This window comes from Hyposmocoma kahamanoa, unplaced genomic scaffold, assembly GCF_003589595.1.
Source record: "Hyposmocoma kahamanoa isolate Upper Pololo Valley unplaced genomic scaffold, ASM358959v1 79, whole genome shotgun sequence".
Taxonomy (NCBI): domain Eukaryota; kingdom Metazoa; phylum Arthropoda; class Insecta; order Lepidoptera; family Cosmopterigidae; genus Hyposmocoma; species Hyposmocoma kahamanoa.
Genome location: NW_020653993.1, coordinates 2,909,201 through 2,923,583, shown reverse-complemented (window position 1 = coordinate 2,923,583; position 14,383 = coordinate 2,909,201). Strand labels below are relative to the sequence as shown.

Sequence of the window (14,383 nt, the reverse complement as noted above, 5' to 3'; positions counted from 1 at the left end):
AAATAGGCTTACCATTGTGCAAAATAAAAAAGAATTCTTCAGTCCATTTTTCTTGAAACTGGGGTCCTCTGTATCTACTTTTCGTTTTTTTCCACCAGACATCATTTTTGTTAACTCTTCGTTCTTTAAACTTAATAACAATACAAACTATAGTTAGTACACAACCACTCAAGATGCACACAAAGTTCACGGCTCAAACAGTTCGCTAGAATATCGCTTGTCGAAGTTATCACCTCGGTAGCTCGAATAGAACTGCACAAATGTTCGGGCCATACACCCGCTTATATAGGCAAAATGAAGGAATATTCTGGAATAAACTAGTTTTAGAATAATTGAGAAGCAATAAGTCTTTGATGTTTGCCGCCCGTGAGGCGTCGGGCCTTATTAAAGAGTGAGGCGGCAAACATCAAAGGATTAGATGTTTGGGGCTTCACTGTCGCTGTGAGTGTAAGTACCTAGTTTAATATTTTTTCATTGAGTTTTTTTTTCAAAATGTTTCGCGGGCCGGATTATATCTTACAGCGGGCCGGATGCGGCCCGCGGGCCGCATGTTGCCCATATGTGGTCTAAATGATACATTTTGAAATAGGAGAGCCGATATTCCAAGGCAATGGCCATAATGGCACAGTGGGCCGTGGTCAGGAACACAAGTTCAAGAGCCGGCGGACTATATGTTCCGTATCGAGCAGAATCGCTTTATGCACCTCAAGACATTTCGAGAAGGCTTCACGTCTAGAAAGTTTTTATGATTTGAAAGATGTTTTTAGCTTACTATGGAAAGTATTATAGATGGTTGGAGCAGTGACTATGTAAAGCATTTTTGTTAAGTACAGAGAAACGTATGCAGTACCTACCTACTCTTATGTCGTTGTCATATGAGTTGTATTCCAACTACATCACAACAGCAAAATACAGCCCGAATGCAGGTCGTGCATGTTCGTAATGAGAAATCAAGTAAAAATGTATAAGCTATCAACCCAAGGTAATATTATAATAGGCACATAATGACATCAAGGTGAACATATTGTAGGCCTGAATAAGATATGAGCTGAAGGTCAACACAATCTTCAGGGCCTTAGGCAAGATGCGAATTTGTTTTCCTTGTAATCACGATACATTTTGCCCTTGTTACAACTAGAAAGTTACATGGGTGTGCCTATTTATTCCATCATCGAGATATTCCACCCTTCCACGCATCTTTTATCGACGCTTCTGAACTCATCGACGATTCTGAACTCATCGATTTTACATGACATCTGGAAATCCGTTATGAAGGGCGATCAATATAAATCTATTTTTAGTTATAGTAGACGAAACTAGGGCACCTACATACCTACCGGAGAATCCTAGACTAAAACCTATTTAAATTATTTGTTGGCTGCATTGATTGCTAGACTGCGTTCAATATAGTAACTATTATGAATGATTAAATACTAAAGTTTCAAAGCGTATTCATTTTCCTATTATTCGATATTCGTTTGTTAAAACATTAGGGAATCTGGATAGTTTTTACATTTTCGTATATATTTTATAATTCACTCGAGCAAAAACAACTTCATGTTAGAAGTATGAACGTAGCTATAACTTTAATTGTCAGTGGTGCCAACATTGGTGTAAAACAACAAAACGTCAAACAAATCACGGGATTTTATCAAGTGATAAAATTGTAAACAAAAAGTGAGATAGCATCGATTTGTCTAAATTATAACATGAAAATATCTGAAAGAAACATCTAAACACTAAATTATTGTCAAATACACGTGTTCAATGCTCTGTCATTAATTAACTCGTGTCATTTTGGACTAAACTATGTGAACACATACGAAATCCAAAGTGCATAAGCTTTTCGTAAAAAAAATATCTGAAAATATGGAGATCAATAGCTTGCCACTGGAAACTTTCATCGACATCCTCAGGAGAACAGATGGCCCGACTCTTGGCACATGCCGCAGAGTTTGTGTGAAATGGAAAGAGATAATCGACGGGACGGACATACTTTGGCATGAATTTTGCAGAGAAGACTTCCGATATTCCTCAAAACTCGCAAAAAGAAAGTCAGGTAACGATTGCAACTGGTACCACATCTATAAAAACCTTTACATGTGGACGTATATTACATCTTTTGAAAGAAACATAAGGGAGTTCTACAAATTCTCTTTGCACGATAAAACTCATGCTCTTGAAGTTGATTACGGTATTTTGCCTCTGAAAGACGCCAGAGGTGTGGTCCTTTACGACCTAAACACACTTAAATACATACCGGTTGTAATACACGAAAATCAATGCGTGAAGATGGCAAACAATGACGACGTGACCATCATTCACATTAAGAACTATTTGTTTGTGCAAAGAACTGTTCCAAGTCACTCGTATATAAAGGAAGACTTGTTCAAATGCGATCATTTTATTCTACACCGAGATCTGCTATTTTTTTATACCAACAGAGATGTCTTCAAATGTGATCTCACAATGGAAGCCTTAAAACCGAAATTTATTGTTCGTTGCACCTGTGATATAAAAGAATTGCAATATGACAATCATAAACTATACATTTTCACTGACTGTGGCAATATCGTCACCATTGACAGTCAATTGGAAGTTACAGAAGCACCGTTAAACTGTCCACAAGAATGGATTCGACAGATTAAGTATGTACGAGCTTTTGATGATAAAAACTTCATCTGTTATTCACGTAACTTGTTTAAGATTGAAACTAACCATTACAAGCATTTATACTTGGACTTTCCACCAATAACTGCTTTATTTTTCTATGCGGATGTTGTGCTGATTGGTACTCGATCTGGAGAGATTTTACTATACCGACTTGACTGTCAAAAGTTCAAGTTTAAACCAATTTTTGAGAACATAGCTATTTTGCCAGATGGGAAGTTTGCAGTACAATTGGATGTATGCGAGAAAAGGACTGGACCGGTTATCATTGCTGCAACCTTTTTTGAGATTTACCTATTGGAGTTTTACTTCTTTCCTCATGTAAGTATTGATATCACCCGCTTGAATATTTGGTGTTATTGACATCACCACTTCATTGGAACTATGTAACGTTAGATGAGGTTAGGGTTAATTCGTCAGTTATTAAATTATGAGAGCTTAATTCCTTTGAAATGATAAAATATGTACACAGTTTAAAATACAGTGTAGTGGAGCCAATAGCCACAAATGAAAATGAATAATTGTGCATAAATTTAGTAAGGAATCCCAGGTGGATCTTATACAGAATTGACTCATAGAGAATCATATTTTTCAGTTTTTGTTTAAATTTTCAGGAAAGTGAAACAAAGCTGCCTTTCACAACTGAGAAGTTGAACATGTATAAGAGATTGTTGAAACTCAAATCCAGATTTGAAGCCATTGATCAAATGAATCGGAACTATCTTATGAATCAGATGAAACAAATGAATCAAATGAGTCAATCAAGCAATTGATTTGTTCTACACTCACTTTGAAGGATTGTACCAGGTTTGAATTCTGAGGTTATTAAAAAGGCTGAGGCTTCAAAACAGATTAAGCTTAAATATTTCTTTGGACTCCATCATCAGTACAAAGGATTAATAATATTATTAATAGCTTCAGTTATGAAACTGGCTTCAAATAAATAATTAGCAGCTAATCAGCACTGAAAGCTCAAAATTTACACACAATAATTTCACAGATTGTTAAGATTAAGAGCTAAACTTTTACTTAGGTGGTTTAGCAACAAATGGTATGTCAATTGGTTGGTTTAATACCAGGAGAGAAATAGGATACAATTTGTAGATGAGAATTAGTCTATTCAACAGTTTTTTGTGGTCACGACGATGCTGCAGTAGGTAATTTCGCAATTATCTATTTAACAGAAGTAATTATTACTTCAACTGACAACACAAACATGTCAGAAAACACAAACAGTTTAGACCGCGCTTTTGAATGTTATTCCTCTGCAAAAAAAATAGCTACTTCTTTTACCGCTTTTGTAGGTTCCCCATGTATCATGTCATTTAGATTATAGGATACTATGTGTTGATGTTATAACAGTACAGGACCTAGTATTTAACGTAATAAGTAGCATTTAGGCTGGTTTCGGAGTTGTGCCTACAATGGCCATGTGGAATTATATACAATTATTATTGCTATATATTATTATTAATATACAATAATAATAATTGACCCTTGTGATAAAATATGGTGACAATGCCTACTTATATTTTGGGATTTGGCAGTGCCTGTAAAGCTAGTAATAGAAAGTGGTTTGAAGGTAGTGGGTTCGATTGTATTGCAGTAAGTTTGCAGGATAGCATAAGCAGTTGTGCTGACTGAGTAGAAAGCAATTGAAATTACTTTTCGGCAGCTTTTTTACAGTTGTTGGAGTGCAGTTGTGCAGAATTGCCAAACAGTTACGGTGCAGTCTTGACAACTGCATTCTAACTACTATTTTGCAGTTGAAGTGCAGATTGTATAAAAGAGAGCTGGAAATGAAAGGGTAGCATAAGGCCAGATAAAATTAGAGGTAGTATAAGGAGGTTGATGAGGGGGCATACAACACAAATCCTTATTGAAGGGTGCTGTACCAAAACATAATAGGGGTTCTTTTTAAGTGTTACCATTATTTTTTCCCTCAGAGTGGGACGCCTATAAATTTATTAGTGTTTTAAAAATAAGATACATGTTTATTATAGTTGCGAATTGCGAAATGTTTAACGATAAAAAAAAAACTAAAAAACCGACCTCAAAAGTCATGTATCCCCTGGTTTGCTACCCTTAGAAGTCGAATATTTTTTTTTTAATTTAAATGGGACCTGAGGTAAGGGTACCTTACCTCAGGAGAATTGCGATAACCGCAATTAACAATTAATGAATTGTTAATTGCGGCTTTCGCAACTAACAATTGATCAATCGTTAATTGCTGTTTCGCAATTGACAATTAATTAATTGTCAATCTTTAATTGCCAGAACAATTAAATTTTGCCCAATACTGATTGTAGTATGAGATAAAGCTCTGAAATTACATAGAATAGAACTGAATGCAAATGTGTGAATGGTGTTGGAGTGTGCAAAAACACAAGAATGTTTAGTCGAGTATTAGGGCGCCTTCCAATTAGACGCTTATCTGCTGCAGTACTGCCACTAATAATTTTCATACAATATTTAAAGGGGCGTTTGCAGTCACAATTAGTGAACAAAAAACTGAAGCGCTACACAGAAGCACGGCTGCCACGCCACAGTCACGCCACTGCAGCGTTTCTACAAGTTTCTAAATTTGAAGGCGCTCGTTAATTCGATATCGCTCTTAAATCCTACATTTGTCATATACCGCGCGAGTTGTAAGCTTGACTTCGAAATCAGCTTTAGTACAGTTGGTGTCAAAAATTTAATAACGTAAAATTTTGAGAGAAAAGTTTACTATATGTAGTTGTTGTAAATGTTTAATATTAAAGATGTTTCGTATTTTATACTCTTACTATTTGTCAATATATAGAGTGCGTTTACACTGGATTTTGGTCAATATTTATGTCAATGTAAATAAAAATACTTAAAGCTCCTAATTTCGGCATATTTTGCGTTTATTTCCAGTCGTCACCACTGGCTTTGTTCCCACTGGCGATACATGGGAAAAAAATCTCAGTTGTTGTGAGTGGTGATTTCCATTGGCGACAAATGGAAAAATAAACCCATATGTTACCAGGCGGTAACAAGAGAGATAAAAAGATCTGTTGCTGCCACTAGCGACAAATGGAATTTAAAATATCCCAGTAGTTGCCAGTAGTAATATATGGAATAAGAAACCCCAATCTATGTTTGTTTATTGCCGCCATCGAAATAAAATAAAATTCTAGTTTAATGTGAAATCACCGCTGATAACAAATTAGATTTTTTTTAAATGTTTTTTTGTATTTTAGATCGTTTATGTTGAGCTCGGACACTCGCTCTTAGATCTCTAGTGAGTCTAGACCTCCAATTGCCACATTCTCATGTGATTGGTTCCAGAATATAATCAAATGTAATAACGGGCTAATTTGTAACCATAACTGCACGGCATTGTCAAACATTTAAATATGGTATTTTCGTTAAAATTTGTCATGCTCGATGCATACATCAATACCAAATTAGTATACAAGGTACAGACCTCTCATTTGTGATATTTCCCCACAAACTATGGCATGTCAATCATCTTCTCTTGCTTGCCCTTCAATGTTTAAGAACGTCACATATAATAATACTAACTATATTTAACCATTCCATTATAACCACCCCATAAGACATAAAATAGCATAAATAATGATAAGACATAAACGTGGAACCAAAAATTTCAAACAAATAAAGAATATTCAAGGCCTCCGAATAAATAATTAGAGAGGGGTGGACGGAAAGACAAAAATGACCGATAATTAGCCACCAACATTTGACCAATAAAACTGAAATTATTAATGACGGCAATTGTCGTAAATATTGACAGTGTAAACGCGTGATAGATGCAGGTATATCTATTTTATAGATACTTCGTAACTTCGACAGACAGTCTGCTCTTGCGTATACTATTACGGTATGTATTTAAAGTCCAAGTTTCGGAGGCATTCGAGATTTACGAAAACAGCCGAACACAAATTTTGTTGAGAAACTTTAATTCGGTACTTTTGAATAATATTCTGATGAAAAAACATTCACAGATTTCTCACTGGTCTCTCTACAGTCAAAAAGCTAAAAAATTATTATCTGTAACAACCGCATAGAAAAATTCATAAAGCCCCAGGTAGCTCAGTTGGTAGAGCATTGCCCTAGATTGGCAAGACAGACGCAGGTACGAGTCCTGTTAGAAGGAATTATACTATCTTTGAATTAATAATTATTCTATGTTAAGTGCGGACATGTTCTCAAAATATATTCGATAATTTAAATATCACTGCGAATGCCGCTGCGTTGTCTTAATATGAACCTAATACCTAAACATTTAAGGCAAACTTTTATTTGCAATAGCGAATTGACAAGCGAGAAAATTATAACAACAAAATATGAAATAGGTTAATAACGCAATCGTCAAGGTCCGTAAAACTTGAATAGCTCCGAAGTTTGGACTTTAGAAAACAGTTCTGTACCACCCTATCCTTTCGGAGTAATTAGAAAATTTATAAATGTACGTGATCGATGTATCCTTATAATATTTACATATTTTGACGTCAGTAACATATGAATACACGAAGCCAATTCAGGTCAATACATTTTATTGATTAAAAATTTCGACAATTTGGTATCCCAGTGGTTATTTCGACACGGTATTGTCACAGCGAAGGTTTAATGCATTCACACGTCGCCCAGGAAAGTACTGCCACTTTATCTATTTCTGCCGCCAGCATTATCATGTTTTGGTCTTGAAGGATTAAGGGTGCTGGTGAAATTAAAGGCACATGAGACTGGTCAAGTTACGCCTCAAGGCAGTATCCCTCGGATCATTGCGACTTAAAAAATTTGAGCGCCACTGCATTGCTTACCGCCAGACGCACCATTTGTTCGTCCCATCACTAACAACATAAAAAAATATCGGAATTGACTCGAGTACCTATTTACATAAACTTTCATACATACTTCACGCCTTTTTCCTTTTAGGCAGACAATAGGCTTCCACTTGCTACAATCCTGACATACATCTTTCGCCTCATCAACACGCATCAGTGCTTTCATAGATGCTTGTCGGTTAAGGGTACTATTGACCTGGTCTTTCTTAAGGACGTCCTCAATTTGTGTCGTAGTAAGTTCACTGGTCGGCCTTTACAACCTGTTTCGGCAAACTTCGTTCATTCATTCTTTGTACATATCCGAACCATGTAACCAATTCTCTATCTTTCACATTTCATCTTCTTGCCGCGCCGCTTCCTTGCCGTGTTCCGTAATTTATCCATCAGAGTTACTCCAGGCATACTTCTCAAAGCTCTCATTTCCAATGCGTTAATTCTACTTTCATGCTTCTTCTGCCAAACCTAACAATCACTACCGTGCGAAATTTATTTGAAATTTACCACGAGCTTTTCGCTGAATAAAAACATGTTGAGGAAACCTGCATACGTCTGCAATGCGTTTAATGAAGTGTGTGAAGTTCTCAATTCGGCCCGCATGGGAACTACAGCCCAAGCCTTCCCATAATCAGAGGAGGCCTGTGTCCAGCCATGGGACTAAATAAGCCAACTAAACTATATCATGTTACTATTAAGCAGATGCAAAGAGCTTGAAAAAACTCAATAACATCCAATGCTTATTTTGGATAACATTTATAGAGCGCTTTTTAAATTAGATGCTTGTAGAACTGCTGCAGTGGCGCCACTGTGACGCTGCAGCCGTGTCACTACTCATTTTCATTCAATATTAAGCGCAGTTGCAACGCCACTGTCGTGAGTTCGTGATACGCGGCGCCAGCTTCGCTTCTATAAGCGTCTAATTTGAAGGTGCCCTTAAACCTTTCCTCACCCGATGTGTCGCTATACTCAGTTTTATCAAGGATTTTTTTTTGCTTGGATGGTTATCGGTTATCCTTGATTGTTACCACAAAAATACTTTGTCTCCATTACTCATATACTACAATACTATTTTCTAAAATCCAAGCTTCGAAGTTATAAAAGTTTTACAGAAATAGGCAAAACAAAAGTTTGATTGAAAATATATCTTGAACATTACTTGTAAATTGTTAATGTAAATTTTCAATGGACTGTTTATACGGTTTTTTGAATTTCGAAAAAAAAAAATAAGATACTGGGTAATGCCGAATGTGACTCGTGTGTCTAAACCGTTAAGGTGAATTTTTCTTGCAATATTAAGGAGCGGGTAGTTTTAATGTCAAACGACAAGAAGGAGATAGGTTTATGAATGCATTCGTCAACTTCCGTAATACACAGTATTATGGACTTTACAAAATAATACTATACCTCACTATTATTTGCTTTACTGAGATTGACGACCTCGGTGGCCCAACGGCTTATACTGTGGGCGCTGGATGAGGAGGTCCCGGGTTCGATTCCCGGTAGGAACAAATTGGGAAATAAACTTTTCTATATTGGTTCTGGTTTGGGAGTTCTGAGAAATGTCGAACTGTGAATTCCGTTGCTCTGGTACTCATAGTACCTACAGGGAATTCCCTAGTTTGAAACCTGGCAATTGCGGTGATTGTGTGGCACACTATTATTATTATTATTAATTGAGTGTGAATGGCTACGTGTGTTCATGAGTCTAGGCATTGTATTGATAAATGTAAGTTCGTAATAAATGAATGTCTTAGTCGTTGTCTTTATATTATTGATTATGTTGTAAAGTATAATAATATCTCTGACTGTACATCGAGTGTCAATTCGGGTGTGTTAAAAATTAAAGCTAAGGCGCAATTTACGTCGCTGCGGAATGGAAGGAAAGTTTTACATAGCATAATGAACTTTGTGTCAATTGTGTAACGTGCAAACTAGATACGATACGGTAGCTTTAGGAATTATCGAGACTGAGCGAGAAGTATTATTTTAGTATAATTTTATTTATTATTATTATTTTTGTACCAATAGAGCTCCTTGTGAAAGAGTTGGTTTGGGGAAGTACTGTCACCTTACCTATTTCTACCGCTTAGCAGTAATGTAAGCATTACTGCGTTCCGGTTTGTAAGGGTAAGGGTGCTGGTGATATTACAGGCACATGCTACTTGTCAACTTATGTCTCAGAGTGTCGGGTACAGTGGCAGTGCCTCTCAGATCTTTGTGATTTAAAGTTCTAAGTGGCACTGCAACTGTTGTAGACAGGCGTGTCACTTACCACCAGGCGGACGACTTGGCCGTCCTATTACTCAGGGTCGTATTCTAGAACTCTACTCAATGCTCAAGTCAGGATTGCAATGGAAACACAAGCACTGGAAATGCGACCCTAATGGCAGGTACATGAGTATGATTTCGAGTGCTTTAAACCATACTCAAATCCTGACTTGAGCATTGAGTAGAGTTCTAGAATACGACCCTTAGTATCATAAAAAAAAGAGTAATTGATATAATGTTCATTATGTTTACAAAAAATCGCTTACTTTCCCTTCCGCGGCAATGTAAATTGAGCCTAAAGTAAAAAAATCTTGTATTGTTGCCTTTTTCGTATTAATTTTTTGAAGGGGTATAGCCACTAGGGACCACCCATTCAGAGGCCGGGGTGTGATTATGGACTTCGATAAACACCATATTTGAAAACGGTTTTTCGCCCTTAAGGCATTATTAAATAGGGCAGGGTGAAACGGGTAAGATCGTACGTTGAATTTTGTCAATACAAAATTATTCTTAATTGACCCATAACCTCTTGTCAAGGCTGTTTATTTAATTTATTATTTAATATGCTATAACAGTAGATAACAAACTACGAATACTATATAAGTAATATTATAAATCTATCATTGAGGTGTGCGAGTCAAAACCCAATAAGTGTGTTAATTATGTAACTCATTATAGTGTCCAGAGAAGTACTGCCACCTTACTTATTTCTGCCGCCAAGCAGTAACGTATGCTCACATTGCTGCTGTGCGGCAGAACCGGAAGAATGCGCTTGCGGCAGAACCGGAAGAATGCTCTTGCGGCCGGACCGTAAGAGCACTCTTCCTTCATTTTTTTTTGAAAGGTAAGAGTGTTAAAGAAATTTCACATTAGACTTGTTAACATATGTCTCAGGGTGACAGCTGCAGTGGCAGTGCCCCTCAGATCTTTGCGATTTGAAGTTGAGTGGCACTGCAACTATTGTGGACAGGCGTGTAGCTTACCATCAGGCGCACGACTTGTTCGTCCCGTTATTTGATATTATATAAAAAAAGGCTTATTAAAATGGTATTTGCTTTATTTTGCTCTATTTCGCATTTATATGGCGAGCGGCTAGGGAGTGGAATTCCCTGCCTGTGGACTTGTTCTCCGAGCGCTCTAACTTGGACCTTTTCAAGGCGAGAGTAAATAGGCATTATTTAGGTGTGCATGCCACATCGTTGACCTCATCGTCACTTTCCATCAGATGAGATGGAGGTCAAATGCGCACTTATTTTTATATAAAAAAACTATAAATATTTTCTGCCTTGAGTTTTTTCAGTTTAATTGAATTTCATTAATCAAATTCATGTATAACATATTGTTTCTCTGCTGTGAAACGCGCAATTACTTTGGAGCTAAGAACAGATGCAGCAGAATTGACTTCTCGATCTATTTAATATATGATAGCGTCTATTCGGGCAAAAGCAAACTTAATTTCAGTCTGTTTCGTTATCGATAAGAAAAGTATAGAAGGTTGCATTTTATTTTAGAGCTGTCAATAATACATCGACGCCCATTACTATTCCGCAATTTTAGACGGTGTGTATCACATGGAAAATGCTAACAAGTTTCTAATTGATACAAAGACCTAATAAACATTTAAGAAAAATTCCGTCGATCCGGTTGGGCTCGAACCAGCGAATTCGCCAAATTGGACCTATCGCTCTCCTGAGCTACGGAACGAGTCAGCTGACTTTACGAGTTTTTGGCTTATTCCCAGTCTGACGACTGGTGGCAGTGGTGACCCACTGGCGACAAATGTGAAAAAACCCATATTTTATTTACTATGCTAGATCTCTATGCGTGAACAGCTGCATCACGCGCTTTATGTCGCTCTAGCGTAAGTCGCGCCCAGTTGCTGCCAGTGGTAATTTCCACTTGCGACAAATTGGGAAAAAACCCATATATTACCAGGTGGTGACAAATGGGATAAAACGATCTGTTGTTGTCACTGGCGACAAATGGAATTTAAAATATCGCAGTAGTTGTCGCTAGTGGAACAAAGCCGATGGTTAAGACTGTGTGCTTGTTGCAGATCTTCGTTGTTGTTTAGGTTTGGCGATCCGGCTGGTTCATTTTTCTTTATCTTTGTTCAGTTTTTGTGTCAACAATAACAACAAACTAGTGGAGTATTTTCACAAAAAATGAATATCATGATAGTAAAAGCATCATATTCAACAAAATAGACACTGAAAAGTTATCGAACATTTGACAACTCTAAATTAAAATTATTCCTCTGTTCTTTTTCATAGGTATGATAACGGACGGGGCAAATGCACTAAACTAATACTACTTTTAGTTTGCATTTGCGCGGATTGAACGTAATAGGCATAGATGGAACAGTATTTAATTAGTTGATTATAAATGTTCTTTAAATTATTTATTATAGATAAATTGTTTTCGTTAGTAAATTATTGTGGAAAAATGTAACAGTAGAAAATTCAATATTAAATGTTGTGTGATCTCAAGAATCAGTGTATACAAAATAAATAAAAACGTTTTTAGACACAATTTGCGTTATTTTATTTATACATATCTGAGTGTGTACGACTGCACACTCACCAGTGTGCTCTCTACATTCCAACTGCTTTCTAATTGTAGGCCAAATGCAGCTCGTGTGACACGTGTATACAATTGACAATAAAGGTTATTACGCTATGTACAATATCGTTACAAAAATTCGCTTCCATTTTGTTCCGCCGCAATATAAATTGACAAGGGGAGATGGTTTAAGAAGCTTTTGTTTGTTTGCAAAGTTTGCACACATTCCAACGTTGTTATGTGATTATTCTAGCCAATGAAACGCTTGGAATAACAATAACAATAAAATTTTGCATTCTGTAAATATATTTATTTTATTTTATTTATTCATGGTAAACTATAACTATATATATATATAACTAAAATAAACAGTGTTAAGGTTAACATAAACATGTAAGCACTCTAGCGAGAAAAAAACAGATCGAAGAAATTTTGAGAATTTTACAATCACGCATTCAAGAAAAGGAAAAAATCCTAAGAATTAAACAAAAAATCGCTGAGTGACCCTCTCGCCCCGTGGCAACTCTAGTGTTGAAGATATCGATATCTACTCTATTGGCCATTGATACGGTTACAAGCTCGGAGCAGAAAAGAATTCTTATAATTGGTTGAGACAACAGGTATGTAAAAAATTTTGTTAACCCTAAAATTACGCCTGTATGTATGTATATATGTGTCCGTAATTACCTAATAATTAAAAAAATAAGGGGAATTTTGGATTGGGCCACCGCTGTTCTTAAAAAGCTATTCATAAAGCTATTTACACTTTTACTACACTTGCGATATTGCAATCGCGCGTTTTGTGTCGATGCAATCGCCTATAAATCCAAAGTGTAGCGATGCAATCGTGCACTTGCACCGCGTTTTCAACCCTGCTTAAAATCGCGCGTGTGTAAAGGTAGATGATTAGCGATTGCATCGCGTTTGCATCGCTGCTAAGTCGCCGTGTGTAACCACTCTGATGGTCGTATTCCAGAACTCTACTCAATGCTCAAGTCAGGACTTGAGTATTGCAGGGAGCACTGAAAATCATACACAAGTCCTTGCCATTAGGGTCGTATTTCCAGTGCTTGTGTTTCCAGTGCAATCCTGACTTGAGCGTTGAGCAGACTTGAGTATGATTTCAACTACTGGAAATACGACCCTAATGGCAAGGACTTGAGTATGATTTTCAGTGCTCACTGCAATACTCAAGTCCTGACTTGAGTATTGAGTAGAATTCTGGAATACGACCCTTAGACATTTACACTCCTCGGGTTAGTAAACATTAACGTAGATAATAATAATAATCATCAATGCATTCTACGTCCCAGTGCTGGGTACGGGTCTTCTTTCAGGCGAGGGTTTGGGCATAGATAATAATGCTAATAGAAAAACACGAAAACACAGTTTAATGAGAAATCTGTTACGTAATATTGCATTACATATTTAAAGTTAATAAACAAAACAAGCATAAAAAGTTTCAAGTAAATTTTTGGGCAGAGTTCGTAAATTAGTTACACAAAAGTTTGAGAAAACAAAATTAGGTTTCAAAGTAAATCTCTAGGGGAACTTTGCTATTTATACATGAACTTAAGTTAGTCTCATCGGCGGCCTGCTACCTTTCTTAGTAAAGTCGCTTAGAGGTAAAGGACAGCTCAATTTAGATCTAGAAGCTTTTATTGATTGGCACATTATTGACAACCTCGGTGGACCAACGGTGTGCGCTGTCGCGTTGAATGACAAGGTTCCGGATTCGAGTCCCGGTAGGACAAATTTGGGAAATGAATTTTTACTTTTAGCAGTAGAGCTCCCAGTGAAAGAGTTCGTCCAGTGAAATACTGTAATACCTTACCTATTTCTACCGTCAAGCAGTAGTATGAACATTACTGCGTTCGGGTTTTGAAGGGTAACGGTGCTGGTGAAATTACAGGCACATGGGGCTTGTCAACTTATGTCTCAAGGTGGCGAGCGTGTTAGAAAAATCATATTTGTGTCTACTAATTACTAGATTCCATTATAAAGATGTTAAACTTCTATGAAATTCAAAAGCATAATTTTAGTAAACCAAA

General features: G+C 36.7%; 1 protein-coding gene across 1 annotated transcript; it reads left to right on the top strand.

Moving 5' to 3' along the window:
- Nucleotides 1–960: 960 nt before the first annotated feature.
- Nucleotides 961–3,495, top strand: LOC113233517. The gene is made up of 3 exons (XM_026468639.1): nt 961–982; nt 1,835–2,991; nt 3,285–3,495. Exons 1-3 carry the CDS (start codon nt 961–963, stop codon nt 3,441–3,443), a joined length of 1,338 nt encoding a protein of 445 aa, XP_026324424.1. The 3' UTR covers nt 3,444–3,495.
- The last annotated feature ends 10,888 nt before the right edge of the window (nt 3,496–14,383 follow it).

Coding starts and splice junctions, on each gene's coding strand:
- LOC113233517 (XM_026468639.1), top strand. CDS start 961: ATGTATAAGCTATCAACCCAAG. Junction 983..1,834: donor GTATAAGCTATCAACCCAAG/GTAATATTATAA, acceptor CGAAATCCAAAG/TGCATAAGCTTTTCGTAAAA. Junction 2,992..3,284: donor AGTTTTACTTCTTTCCTCAT/GTAAGTATTGAT, acceptor TTAAATTTTCAG/GAAAGTGAAACAAAGCTGCC.